This window comes from Temnothorax americanus, unplaced genomic scaffold (genome assembly GCF_048541705.1).
Source record: "Temnothorax americanus isolate GAGA-0224 unplaced genomic scaffold, ASM4854170v1 Scaffold14, whole genome shotgun sequence".
Classification (NCBI taxonomy): domain Eukaryota; kingdom Metazoa; phylum Arthropoda; class Insecta; order Hymenoptera; family Formicidae; genus Temnothorax; species Temnothorax americanus.
Genome location: NW_027509275.1, coordinates 1,987,313 through 2,002,368, shown reverse-complemented (window position 1 = coordinate 2,002,368; position 15,056 = coordinate 1,987,313). Strand labels below are relative to the sequence as shown.

The following is a 15,056-nucleotide window of genomic DNA, read 5'->3' as shown; positions in this document are numbered from 1 at the left end:
GGTCGCTTAATAATGTTGTTCTTATTCCTACTGCAGTTGTAAACATAACTGTTATTTCCATGTGGAATCTCATGTGGCAACCTAGTAATGATATTTTATTGCATTAATAACGTTAAGTATTATTTGCCACACAAAGTTCCATTCCTTGCGGTCTACCAGACGGAGAATCTCTTTTGCTACATCGCTAAGATAAATCATGTACTTCTCTCTCTCTCTCTTTCTTGTCAGCTTAAAATTCAGAAAATATATGTCAGGCATGCGTGTGTCAACGAATGCTTTAATGTTTTCTCCTATACTATATAGTAGCAAAAGTATCGTTATGTGTACTAAGAGAGCAGTGAGTCGTAAATATTTTGCATAGAAGAGGAAGGAGAAAGCATCATGGAAATTATGAAACTATCTAACTCTTCTTGCTGGCTTTTACTGAAAATTATACATATTAAATTTATTAATAATATATATATATATATATTTTTTTTTTGTATAATATTTATTAAATATATATATATTAATAATATTCAAATATAACATATTAAAAATATATTGAATATTAGATTATTGTACTAAAAATAAATAATTAATTGCTTGATTGTTGAAATAAAAATAAATAAATGTCGAAAAATTAGAATTTTTATAATCACACGTAACACATTATAAATCTTATTTTTATATATTTTATTCACAAATATATTTATAGAACTAAATTTTAAAATAAAATTTATGAATTTTATCACACAAATGCAATGTATCGTTAAAAGATTGGACAGATATACAGAGTAATCGTTTTTATATATGTTTTTATATAAACAATAATTGTTTATATGCAAACAGCATCATGTGAATCATGCACTTTCTCTCTCTTTCGAAGCTACCGGTAATGAGTTCTCTTCAGTGCATTATAATCTTGTCTACGTCTACGTTTAGAATAAATCTCGCGTAATAAGAAAAGTTATGCAGAAAGTAAAACACATTGTCCACTTGCACGGCTGCTTAAAACATCCGTTTTCTCACCTCGATCACCGGATGCGATTGATACGCTATAAACGTGCTGGTATTCAGGAACGCGTTTAAATAAAAAACGACATCCCGCAACATTATCCTTATTATTTTTCTTCCTTACATCTATTTTAAATCACGGCTAGTAAAAAATATACGTTTAATAGAAGAAACAGACAATTGTTTCTTCATGTGTACGTGTGGAATAATTTTTTTAATACTAATTTTGTTTTTAAAAATTTGATTTTATTACGTCATCTTCAATGTCGACGAAGCGTAAATTTTCCATTTACACACTATTTGACTTTTGAGTAAAATTTTTATTTTTCCGCAGTTTGGCTCCAATATATATAATCATCCATTTAATCAGATCAAAAATTCGCGAGCAAAAGCGGTAACGCGTTCAATGGCGTTTGTCCTTTCTCGTGCCGGCTATTTGACGTGCAAAAGATGCAATCGTAATAATTACCTTCTCGTCTCAGGCCTCGGTCGCGATGCAAGTTGCATTTACGCAATCATAGACACCTACGAAGTTCTCGATCAATTGACGAGAGACATACACGCGCGCGCGCGCGCGCGAGTAGCTACTTTCTAAAACACGAGGAAGAGCCCAGCGCGGTAGCGAGAGAGCACGAGATTCACTTTTCAATAGTATCTTTATTTTATAGAAAGTATAAAGCGTTCTCCGCTACCGAATAATTGTGACATATAAACCAGCATTTTTATTACTCAATCCTCACACATTTCGTGCACATCCGATCGGACCTCGTATCGGCGATTCATCAGCAATTGGCCGTTCGTTTATAAATCCCATCCTCGGGATGAAAGTCCACGCGATATGCGAATTTCGAAAGTTTCTCTCCCTTGCTCCTGTATCGAACTCGTACGCGGATGTTACCGTAGCCGTAAGGCGCGGACGTGCCTTATTAATTGCCGGATGAGGTATTGTGTGCCGCGCTCATGAGATAGAAAACCATGAGCAATCGCAAATGCCCATGTTCAATTGCCTTCCCAGTGATGAATCCGTCCTTCGAGGGGCCGCGTGCACAGTTTCCTTTTTTGGATTCTCGTTTGTGTGAATACGTGTCTATGATAGGCAAAAGAAGTATAAAAGAGTGCAATATTCTATCATTCGAAATTACAATATACGCACAATAAAACGTGAATGGAAATCTCTCTTTATATGAAATTTATTTTGAGATGAGAAATTTTAATTAACTGGATATTATACCTAAATAAAGCAAAATTTCTATATAAATAATTTTAGAGTGTGTTCCAACAACATTTCAGTTTCCCTGCAATTTTTATATATACGGATTCTTCATTAGTACATAATTTCTTAAAACTTAGACTAATAATTTTTGTACAATTTTGTGATCTGTTTTTCATTTTTCAGTCATATGACATTATCGTTTTATATTTTGTATAATAAACTCGGGAAATATAAAATGGCAAAAAATACTTTGTTTCCAATGTTCTGGAGTTCTCAAATTTTATGTTATATATTTTATGTTATAATTTTATTCATATTATTTTTTATACACATTGTTAACTCCAAACAGAACTGGGAAAGTAACGATAGCACATCCGACATGATGTTACTAACATCATCTATAGAGGTACTGTACAGGTGCAAGGTCAGTGATACCTTTCCGTTGGTTGCACTAACCTATCACGATCCGGATTAAAAGCCGTTTATCTCGCAAACGAATCATAGGTCACTCTTCTCGCAGAGCGCACTAACACAAACGAGCACACACACTTATCCGCACACACCCTCAGTAAGCATTAAGTCGGCTATTAACAAGGTTCTTCAGCCTATTGTGCTTGGAAACATTTCATAACATAATTATAACAGTTTCTATTAGATTCTACTCCATTGAAATCGATTAAATTATATTAAAATAATAATAATAATAATAATAATAAGATCACGAATGAACGAAAGATTGCGTGTACACTGTAAGTTTATGTAAAAATACAAAACAGTTTATTCTTAAAAAAAAAAATCACTTTCTCTGGAATTTCAAAGATCATAGCCTTGGTTTTCGTGTTAAATGGCACAAATACGTACATATTGAAAAAGTATGCAAACGTTAAAGACTTCAACAAACGTTTGAAACTAATAATCAACTTAACTGTCACTCGTGAATATCGAGAATGTACTAAGCTCGGGAAAACTGATGCGATATTAATCTGACTTGTTAGTACGCAAGCGTAATTAGAAATCATTCATTAAGAAGCCAACATTTATAGTCAACAGCCAATAATTATAGTCAACATGATTACTAATTACTACTTAAAAATATGATTGCTACCTAATTATTATTTTTTAAGGAAATGCTTGTAGCATGTTAAGTTGATTATAAATCGATAAGTTCTTTCTCTAATTAGATATTAGATCAACAATGTTAATAATTAACAGCGTGTGTGTGGCAATTATTAACAAAATAGAAAATATTCTATTCAAAATGATTAACTTTTTTGCGGATTATTATTAATTCTATTTTAAATTTATAATTGCGTAATTTTAATATATATTTGTAGATTAACGTTATAAATTAAGATGTTTAATCCACTGACAATAAAATTTCTTAGTTAATTTAAACAGATAATAGATTAAGATAACACAAATTATAATGCTAAATTATTCTATACTGTCTGTACAAACACAAGTTACATCCTTTCCATCGTATAGAAGTTTAACAATCTCTTTTCCACTTTTAACACACTGGCGCTAAGTTTTTACTACTTGTTAGAGTTAGTCGTTCCGTGCAATAAGACGCGAGTTTTCCAGTTGCGAGGCGAGCGGATTTATGGGCTGATCGCGCGCAATAAGGAACAAAGGAACGCGGTGGATCGCGGTGAAGAAGGCTGCTGCGAACTTTTGTATACGGCGACACAAGTCATTAGATCATTGTTGCGCGGGCACGTCCGACCGATTATCGCGGTGAATGCGGTAGATGTAATCGCGAGTGTCACGATGAGATGACGATGAAATCAAGGAGAGCGGCTTTCTGTTACAAAGTCATCCGTCTCTCATCATATTGTACTCATTGCCAGTTGCAGTACTTTTCCCCCTTTTGCATGCAATTTGTTATTAATCGAAAGCTACGACTTTAGTAAATAATAATCCTTTAACAATACTCACATGGTTCATATCTTTCATTCTATCATATCGTATTAAACGTGTAACAAATTTAATTTAATTATTTATAATTCTGTACACCGTTAAATATTAATAGATAAAATTTAAACCAATATCTTGAGTAAAATAACATTTTATTATTTTTAACTACCATGCGTGTTGAAATTTATTATTTTAACACAAAACAATATTATTTTAACTCTATTGGTTTAGTTCAATTAATATTGTTTCAGTTAAATTAATGATAATGATAGGTAGAAGTATTGGCAACCTAGAGGAAATAGAAATGACTCAAATTGAGTATAATTTGATACTACGAATTTAACAGTGTAGATCATTAATAGATATATACAATAGATACTTTTTATATTATTAAATAGTGTTGCAGTAATCGATGTCTACGCGATCATTATAGAAATGAAGATCCGTTCGACGCTCATTTCTTATCGTTATGCTTTACCTGTATTGCAACAATGTTCATTAGACATTGATTGACAGAATATCCTTAAATATCTTTATCGCGCGCGACTGTGACCCGTCTTTCGTAAATGTTTATTACGATGGCTAAATGAACGTAATAAAATAGAGAAACCCGAAGACGATGGCAGGATGACGACGTTACTCGTGCCGATTACGGCAGTCCGCGATGTTGTAAGACGAAAGAATTCGTTTAGAAATGTTCGTCGCCTGTGCGCGGTCTCGACCTGCAAAACGATCACGTATTCAAACCGAAGTCCTCAATGTCAGCGCGATGAAATTTCTATCAAAGTGTTGAAACGCGCCGACCTTTATCATTGTTTTCTTCTCTGACGAAAGTTGGCAAAGCAAATTTTTTTCTATATTGATCTGCAATTTTTTCAACCTAAACGTATGAACATTTGGAATCCGTGAAACATATATATCGGAATTTCGGGATTTTAGGATTCTTCGCAATTATTCTAAATACTCTTTTTAAATCACGCTATCATAAAAAATTACATTACCTATAATAATAATATACGGCTATATTTTAATAACATAATTTTGTAATTAAATAACAATAAAAATCATGTAAAATATTATACAATCAAACTTTCCTATTCCAAACTCGTCTGGATTTAAAAAATTTATCATTTCTTACATAAAAAAAATTAGTTTTCATTTTTGTTCTAATGATTTCTATAATATGGAACATATATAGAATAAAAATATATGTTTTTTATTCTATACACTGTCACGTCATTTTTTCATATGGTCACATAAAAAATGCGAAATCACATAAGAGCAAAGAAAGAAAAAAAATTAGGGATACGGAGATTGACTTACTATATTTTTACATAAATTAAGTAATAAGAAGTCTAATTAACGATATTTTCAACTTAATCCCGGACGAAGATTATCGAATGATCTAGCTTAGATTTTCAATTCCTGGCTCAAAAGAACATAACTCTCGACGTGCGTCTGGTAGAATTTAGCAAATTTGCAAGAGTTGCTATAATAGTCATGACGTTATTACGATCTTAAAAGAGATGACCTTCGGATATCATAGGAGCAATTGTACCACGGACAAGCTTTTCTCATGGGACAAACGTGACGTCGAGATGGTCTCTAGGCGAATGTCCCATTAGCACTTTCACCTGTGTGTATTTCCTTCAAGAGCATCGCCGTTACTCCGGCACTTACCATCTCAAAGAATTCGTGGTTAGATTCATTCACAGTGATCCATTTCGTTTCGCATCCGGCAGGAAATCAAACAGTTATTGTTACATATTTTGTGGTTAAAAGTAATCTGAATAATATCTCAGATGATTAATAATATTATTTATGATATATAATTTTAATTAGTGTATATATTTATTATATAAAATTGAAAGATTGTTTAGGAAAACCTACATTTTTAATTATCAGATTTTATTCGTCAGATTCATCAAGTGAATTATTAGATATTATATTTTCCAAATTATATTTATGACAGAATTATAATGTCTAAATATTAAATTTATTTTTTTATATCATGTTTTGTTTTTTAAATAAAAAAAAACAGAGAGAGAGAGAGATATTTACGTAATAGAAATCGGACGATTCTTAGAAGCATGTCTAATTGGAATTCGACTTCTCTCGGTGACACTCGAGCTACCGGCGCGCCATGTGCCCCGCGGAACGATACTTTTCGGAGGTATGGCCATCGCCGCCCGAGGCACAAGATCCCGAAGACCCGCGCGCGTATCGGATCCCTGAGAAAGATTTCTCCAGTTCCGTTGACCCACTGACACTGAATTATCATTTGTATATGTGTGCGCGCGCGCCTTATGACTGCGACCTCTTACACTACGCGCAACGGAAAGCTGTCGGGTCCGCCGTCTGCGTCTGTGTGTTTTATCTCGTGCTGGGGTGACAATGTCATACATTACAACGTCATGTTGTGCAAGGTGATCCATTATTGAGGCTATAATCAGATAATTTTGCGCGAAGGTAAATTATGGTGGTTTCTTGTAATAAATAAAGTATCGCGGTTTCAAGAACGTCGATTTAAAAAATCGAAAAATTAAAAATTAACTTGAATTCTTCGTTATTTTGCAAAGTAATAAATTTATATTGTTTTATATTTAATGGTACTTTATATGTTTATTTAAATAATATTTTAAAATACACTTTACACTACATCTATTATTTCTTTATAATGAAATTCAATCATTATATTCTTAACGTTTTATTTCTCCATATAAGAAGATATTCTAGACATGAGAAAATATAAATGGAGACACATGAGAAATAATAAAAAATATATATATATATACGCGTCAATTTTCTTCAATGATTTAAATTAGAGATAGACTGTAAAGAAATCGCGAAGGCTCGACATTATTAAGAGACTCGGGAAGCTGATTCCGGAATCAGCGCTAAGATGAGAATAAATAAGTCTTAACACTCATCAATCTCTTAATTATATTATTTTTCATGCTAATCATATTATTTTGTACTTGTGTTATCTAACGTATATCCTCCTTATTTCGGTGCGTCTTCTTCGATTCCAGACCTCAATTGTGCTTTTATCCCTAATTTAAATAATGCTTAAAGTACAATAATTGTATAATTACATTATTTTACTATTTCTCCATGCACAGAATTATTCCTAGAATTATGTCGGAGATATTAATGTAGCAAAAAAATTCAATATTTTGTTAAACGTGCCTTCAGAATTACGCATGTATATGCTTATATCCTCAATAGTATTTCTAGTATTTTGCTCATTTTATAACGTTATCTGTCTACGTGTATTTTGAAATTTTTTTTATATATTTATATTATAAATTACACACACACATTAATCGAAAAAGAAGGAAAAGAAAAACATGTATGTGAGACATGCGAGAGGTGGCTACTCTCTCTTCATCTCAAGCCAGCTGTACAAGCCCGCGGATACAGAAAGGAGGAAGCGCGCGCGGAAGAGATATTTACCTTCTTATCCTAGCAAGGAAATTCTCCTGGACGCACATAGTTTGCTACCTGATCTCGATTAACCTGTAGACGCCCGTTGGGCAGCAAGACAAACATCACGTTCGTTTATCTATACGTACGTTATTGTTGAAAGTCTGCGATTCTCAATCATACGGTTCGTGCACATGCATATCCATATAATAATCTCGCTTCGAGATAATACTTAAAATATATACGCTGGCGTATCTGGTCGTTGTTTTGTTTTACGCGTAGGTAAGGGATAAAAAGTCTTTAGAAAAGTGCCCCACGGCCAATGAGACATTCTTCATGTAAATGAACTTTTCCTCGCTGATCGTTTATCAGATATACAACCGGTGAACCATATGGCGTAAAAGATTGGACGCTTTCTCGCAAATCTGGCATTTCTGGACTTTATTAAATCACGCTAAATTTCATACTCACATTTTGCTTAAAACTTTATTAGCTGGTGAATCGTGAATTTTTACTAATTGTAAGAACCAATTTATTCCAAATTTTTGAATATAGCATTGCTCATTTATATAATTTTTATTTTGTATTTTTATGTATTTTTTGTTAAAACCGTAAAATGTAAAATATAATTAAGGGTATTATAATAATTATGATAACGTTCTATATTTCGGTTCGTGTGATATGTATAATAATTGATTAAAATAATTCAAAGTTGCGTGAAAATAAAAATCAACGCTTATTGTTAATGCCCAATATCGCGAAACCGGAATGAACACCGGTTAAAGCGAGCAAGCGGATTCTCGTGTCGGAAACGCGACGAATTCAATCGGCTTGTTCTTGATCTTTTTTTTTCTCTCTCTCTTTTCCCCTCACAGAGAAAGTACTACCTGAAAGCATTTGCAATGTCGTTATACGCCATATATTTTCGCGAATACGATGGACAATCTGGATACCTTTTTGCTTACTTTTTCTTTGATATAAGTTATATCGAAATTTTTCGTGGTGGACAAAGGTGTTGTCATTACAAAAAAATATTTTTATTAAAAAAATATATGTATACTATATAATCTTACTAAAATATTAAATATGATTTCTTTTTAGAAGAATAAAAAGTTATTTCGGTTTAGCAATACTCAATCTTGTATTATATGTTATAAATAAATAAATAGAAAATACGTTTGTCGCGCAATTGTAACGTTATTCTTTCTACATATTTTTTGTGATTATTGTTCATATTATTAACTATTTAAAGAAAAAAATGTAATTTAATAAAAAAAATTGGTTCTTTATATTTAATACCTTTTTGTATGTTAAATATAAACTTCAGTCGCGTCACTATATTATTAATCGAAATTAATTTTTAACACGTTATTATTTCAATAACGCGTTTGTTATATATCCTACGAAATAATTTAAAAGATATTTTAATTTTAACAAGCCCAGGGGTGCTTTCTGGCTCTTCGAAAATAAATCCCACGGAAAAATATTTGCACTTTACTTGTGATCGCATTATTTAACAATCATCCTTGAAGTCATTTCAATGGTCAGTGATGGTATTCCTCTATTTTGGTTTCAGAGGCAGCCTGGTACTGCTGTGTATATTGGTTATTGTGGTGCCAGCACTACCGTCGACAGTCAGCCAGTTCGATATTTCCGGTAAGCGCACTTTACCGCAGAAAAAAAAGAGCATTACGCGTCTTGCGTTAATACATTATTCATTCATCTCGCGCGCCACTCTTAGCGAGGTGACGCTAACACCCCGCGGCCTGATTTCGCCATAGACTCGCGTCGCCGCCGCAACGTTTTTCAATCCCTGTCCGCGCAGCATCCTTGCAAATTGTTTTACATTTCCTTGAAAGAAAAGCTTAGCATGCCTAAAGTATCACCTTTTCTTTCACGTGCAACGTTGTATTTGTCAAGAAAATTAAGTCGGACGTATTATAACGCCGAGAATGATTTATGCTGACGTGTACGTATGGAGATAATGATAATTATAGTCAATGGTATGCACACGCAGAAAATGTGCAATCTCTCTCTATTGGGCGAATATATCCGGATTAATAAAATCCGACAGATGTCTGCTTTGCGAAAAGGATATGCAAGATCGGCATTTTTATCGGCATTTAAAAAGATAACAATTTTCACGGGACAAACTTCAACAGTTTGCACGAAGGCTTGCTTAGAAGAGACACGTATATTAACGCTTCTTTGCATAGCTATATACTTTTTTTTAATCCTCTCCTTATCTTCTTTTTTATCGATAGCATATATATTTGTCAAGTGAAGTAATACGTTTAAAATATTTTGCGGATTATGAAATGGGATAAAATAGCATGCTTTGTTTATTTATTACGAGCATATACCACTTTAATAGAAGAATAAGAAAGAAACCATGACCATTCCGGCGATTAACGTATATTTTTACATTTGCATAAATGTAATTGACCAGTATCAACCTTTATAACCGGTGGCGGTATCACCTTTGGACAGGAACGTTGAATAATTTGCAAGAAAACACACGCTGACTAGCTTTGCAATTCTCAGAAATCCTTTAGCGTTTTTCAGGATGTATCCGTCAAATTGGTCTTGCACAAAAGACCACAATTACGTGATTGGCGAAGTAGTAGCATATAATTCTTTTATCGGTTGTTAATCGGCGATAATCTTCAAAGTAGTTTCATAAAAAAATAAGAAAATTATCAAGGTGTATGTATGTGCGTGTACGTGTATATTGCGGCCTCGCTTTCTCTCTCTCTCTCTCTCTCTCTCTCTCTCTCTCTCTCTCTCTCTCTCTCTCTCTCTCTCTCTTTCTCTCTCTCTCTTTCTGAAATTTTATTAAAATATATATGGAGAGATAAAAGCCATAGTGGTGCAAGTCAAATTTTTTAAGATATTGACACGAGTCAATATTTTAAAAAATTTGACTTACACCATGGCTTTTACCTTTCCATATATATTTTAATAAAATTTTAAAAAAAGAAACAAATATACAATATACAAATAAAATACTTTGTAAAAATCGATATATGTAGGATTATTTTGAAATATTTTCTGTATCGTAGTGATCTACTGATTTTGTCGTTCATTTAGGAGTGAATTGCTGAAATGTTAATTATGTAAGGGAGGAAACAGAGACTGGCGTTACCAATTTAAAGGAAACGATAGTGGAAGGAACAATAGTGAGACTGCTCTCACGTCGGCACGTAAAATCGGCTAATGAGACATTTAGAATCGTAACATTGTAAGATTGCATCACAATTTGGGACGGAGGGAATCCTTCGTTAGGGATCTCAGTAAGCGCGATCGTTATTTGACCTGTGCAGCGCGTTACACGTGCTTTCTTTCGTTCACGTACATCTTTATCTCGTCACGTGTGCACGTGTTTGGCAATCGGTATCACGGCACAGGGATTTTAATTCTGAAGCGATACACGTTTTGAAGCATGTATGCCAAGGATTTTTTGTTTACTCTCTTTTCGAAATATGTAAGAAAAATATACAATGCGATAAAAAATTCCTAATTTTTCCACAAAAACGATTATTATTATTGGTAGAGCAATTCTAATATTTTTAGATATCACTTAATTTTTAAGGAACTAAATTTGTTCAGAATTATAACCGTTGAAATAATTTGTATTTAAATAGATAGATAATTTTACACTCCTAAATGTCAATGTGCATAACGCGATTTTTATATGTGAATGTGTTAAAAGATATAAATGTTTATAACGGTCTGCACACTTCTTGTTACAGAGTACGTCTACGGGATAGATCATGATTTGCAAGCGAGAGCACGCTCGGCCATCGAGGCGGAGAGATTCGCCTATCGATCGTAAGTTAATCTCTGTTTTCGCAGATACAGATCGATCGCTAAAACAGCACTTTGTCACCCGGCCATAAATTCCATGAGAAATGCATCCCGGTGAAAACGCGCGTACTTTCCCAGTCATGCCGCCGCACGATTAACGACCGTAATACATTACGATCCGGTTTATTTTGCTTTTACGAATTCTGACGGCGAAATTTAAAATTTTGCCGAATTAACTTTTATATAATCTGTCTATTTCAATAAGATCCGTGATAGTACAGGAATTCCGAAAGCACGTATGCGCGCACGCACGTCGTCGAATGTATAATGAAGTCGGGTCACGATCGGATCGGGAGAGAAAAAAAGATACTATTGTAGGCGTCAAGGACAAACGGATCTCTCTCTCTCTCTCTCTCTCTCTCTCTCTCTCTCTCTCTCTCTCTCTCTCTCTTTCTCTCTTCGATCGTCTGTAATTAATGAGAAATTAATTTTCTGGTCCGCGAGATAAAAGAGAATATTCGACTTCGAGAGAATGTTATTTCTCTATTAACATCCAAAACACCACCCATCAAGGATCGCACAATTTTTTGGATTGATATCTATTACTTTTTTTAAACCTCTCTGAAGTATATAAATAAATGAGATTTGTAATCTTATAACAACATGTATATTAGCTCGATGAGAGTCTTAAGAATACTCGTATATTAAAACTGATTTATTAGTTTCTGTTATATATACATTTTATATGTTTTATGAAGTCAGACATCCTTATTGGAGTTGATAAATCATTTTAAATCACATGTATTTATATTACGAGTGCATATATACAAAATAAATAATTTCTAAAAATGAGAGAATTGAACCAACTCAAAATATTTTAGCTTACAAAACAAACAATATAGATGATAATAAAGGCGAATAAAACGTCTATTTTTTTTGCATCATGTCAAATAGAAAAGAAAATTAAAAAAATATTAATTTTTGTACAAACTCATTTTTTGAATTTGCATCCGTGTATATGCATCTTGCAAAAAAATGATTCTGGAGAGAAGAATCCTTTGAATCTAAAAAAGATTTCGGAAATTTTAAAAATACAATATGCGATGCCGGGTTTTAATTAATGTATCACTACCTTGTGGCATCTGCCAGTGATATTCGCGGAAATTAGCTAGACAGTCGGCGCGCCAACAGTTTGCATAACATTTTTTATTTTTATAACTAAAACATTTATCAACAGCAATTAGCATGAAATCGCTGTAAAGGCGCATGAGAATGCAATCTATTTGCATCGTGGTCAACGTGAAATATAGCGCGATGTCAGATGTTTCACGTAAAATAAAAAAAATGGCGCGCGTTAATATTATAATTTGTAATGCTACGCGGTAGCGCTCAGCGATTTCTCTCTCTCGAGAAATTGAACTAAAATCAATATGCATAACGGAAGTTAAATTGTAGACATTGCTGTAAAACTGCCAATAGACTAAAGACGAACAGTGTTGACCGTCTTTTCGCAGGAATGTCGTCGATTTTACCAGGAAGGAAATTGATTCCGCCATGACGTTTACGATTTACTTGCATTTTTCGCGTGTCGGTGACATAAGAACGAAATCGTCCGATTTTTTCGTTTAAATAAATTCAAGATTTCTTCTCTCCCCCTCAGCAAATATTATCTGACGTTATCATCAAATTCCCAAGTATAATTTTCCAAAAAATCAAATGAAACTGGAGATACATTATAAAAATAATTACATACGTTGTATATATTCTTATATTAAATCCTTCAATAATAAAAAAAATATATATAAACGATATAGATTGATCAAGAAAGTAGCTGTTTATCTGTTTCCAAATAGAAAAGCGCCGTTCCCAGCGGAAGTAACTCGTGTATCAACAGTTTTATTAGTTTTTTTTTTATCATCAACGAGAATGAATTTCTCGTTTATTGACTCGATCGACAAGTTGTCGCACGTGCTTCGACGAGCTGGCGACATTAGAGAACGACAATGATGACGACGGCCGATCATGGCCACGTGTACACATATGACATATCTCGCAATGTTCGTGCGTGCACGCCTCCTCCCGTGACCAGCAGCCTTCTCGAGGTCGAGGAAAGGGAATAGCGGCCGGCAATGGTTGCACGAGAAATCTTCCTCGTGACTGAAATGCCGATGCCGGATCGGCCGACATCGCCGGCTCTTTTCCTCGGCCATGAAAGTAAAAGCGCGCGCCGTGCGCGAGAAAAAGGGGGAAATGGAGCAGGAAAGACGCGTTCTCTCTCGCGGCTTCTAGCGGAACTGGATTCCGTTCTACCACCGTCGAGCGAAAGGAAGCGTGTATAGATAGCGAGATCCGCGACGCGAGGAAAAAAAAAACAAGTCTTGCCAGCGGGCAGCAAAACCTACATGCTTTACACCGCCGCCGTGACAAATATCGTGATTATTATAAAATTCTTACGAGAGTTTTATTTGCAGAAAATCTCGTTTCAGTGAATCCGCAAATTGTTATAACTACGACAAATTGATTCTCACAGATTTTGCTTTGGCAACAGTCGCGCTTTTATAAAAAAAAAGTATTTAGTAAGATTTATCTATTTTTTCAATGAGATAAATTTTAATTATACCAAAGTATCTCTTTTCTCCATTTTGTTGCACAATTCAGAAAATAATTCCCCAGCGATAATATCGCGACGATTGCAATAAAAAAAGAAAGAAACTAAGAGAGATATATATACGTTATGTAAAGAAGTAAAGATGAAAGAGGCAATATTAGAGAAGAAAGAATGATGGAAGGGGAAGTAATAGCTATATTATGTTAACGAACAATTACTGTTTTACAGGAAATTGATTGATATATTACTGGGAAGAGATTGCTATATTCACTCTCTGTAATGAGTATCAAGTGGTAATTTCCAGTAATAGACTATTACATACGCTGTATTAAATTACTACAGACATACCTAAGAATTTTAAATGACCTCTATATTATGTTCTCACGCATCTTACTCCGAGTGATTTGTTTTTTTCAATAAGATTAGGATGAAGTTAAATTTTTTTCACGGTCGAAAAGATGTGAAAGAATTACGATTTAAAACCGTACCCTATACCAGTGCTTATCACTCAAGCTTATACATACGCTTGCTGTTAGCGTATATGTTTAGCTTCGTTCCCTTCGATTCGTCGTATCGTTTGCTCGGATATAATTAAAGTTCACTTCTCTCTCTTTCCAGGCGGGCAAACAAGATACAATCTGTCAACGCAACTTGCCGAGTCCGTTCAGAAAGGCCCTGTCCACCGAGCAAGTACAGAACGCCCTCCGGCGCTTGCAATAATGTGAGATACCCTGCCTGGGGTGCCAGGGGTTCCCCGTTTCTCAAATTGTTGCCATCGGAGTACTCGGATGGTAAGAAAATCTACAATATACCTTTTATATCTTCACCACGTTGTTTCGCCTAAGGCCTAAAATATTAAATTAGCTATTTGACAGAATAAATAAATAGAACGCGTTGATATCAATATAAATATGCGAGAGGTATTGAGCATTTCTAAATATCGTGAATAATGAGTTTAAAAACCGCATATACACAATCTATTTTTAGATAAGAAAATATCAAGACTCGAAACTTTCGTTCGTACAAATGATTACGTAATTGTTGAGGAATTCGGCCAGTAGCATCGTTGGTATTCGTAGTCGTCGCGAG

The 15,056-nt window shown here is 34.0% G+C and overlaps 2 protein-coding genes across 3 annotated transcripts in view; one reads left to right on the top strand and one right to left on the bottom strand.

Annotated features, from left to right (window-relative positions):
* LOC143894637 (sodium-independent sulfate anion transporter) overlaps positions 1-15,056 on the bottom strand; it is a 153,381-nt gene that overhangs the window by 85,403 nt on the left and 52,922 nt on the right. The gene's annotated exons all lie outside the window — the stretch shown is intronic.
* The window catches only part of LOC143894633 (uncharacterized), a 31,087-nt gene that overhangs the window by 5,923 nt on the left and 10,108 nt on the right, over positions 1-15,056 (top strand). Inside the window, exons 2-4 of one of the 2 annotated variants that reach the window (XM_077401071.1) lie at positions 9,129-9,208; positions 11,305-11,383; positions 14,586-14,758. In XM_077401071.1, the coding sequence (XP_077257197.1) occupies positions 9,129-9,208; positions 11,305-11,383; positions 14,586-14,758 (332 nt within the window). Of the gene's footprint in view, positions 1-9,102; positions 9,209-11,304; positions 11,384-14,585; positions 14,759-15,056 lie in introns of those variants that run through there. The other variant, XM_077401070.1, reaches the window with a different exon arrangement.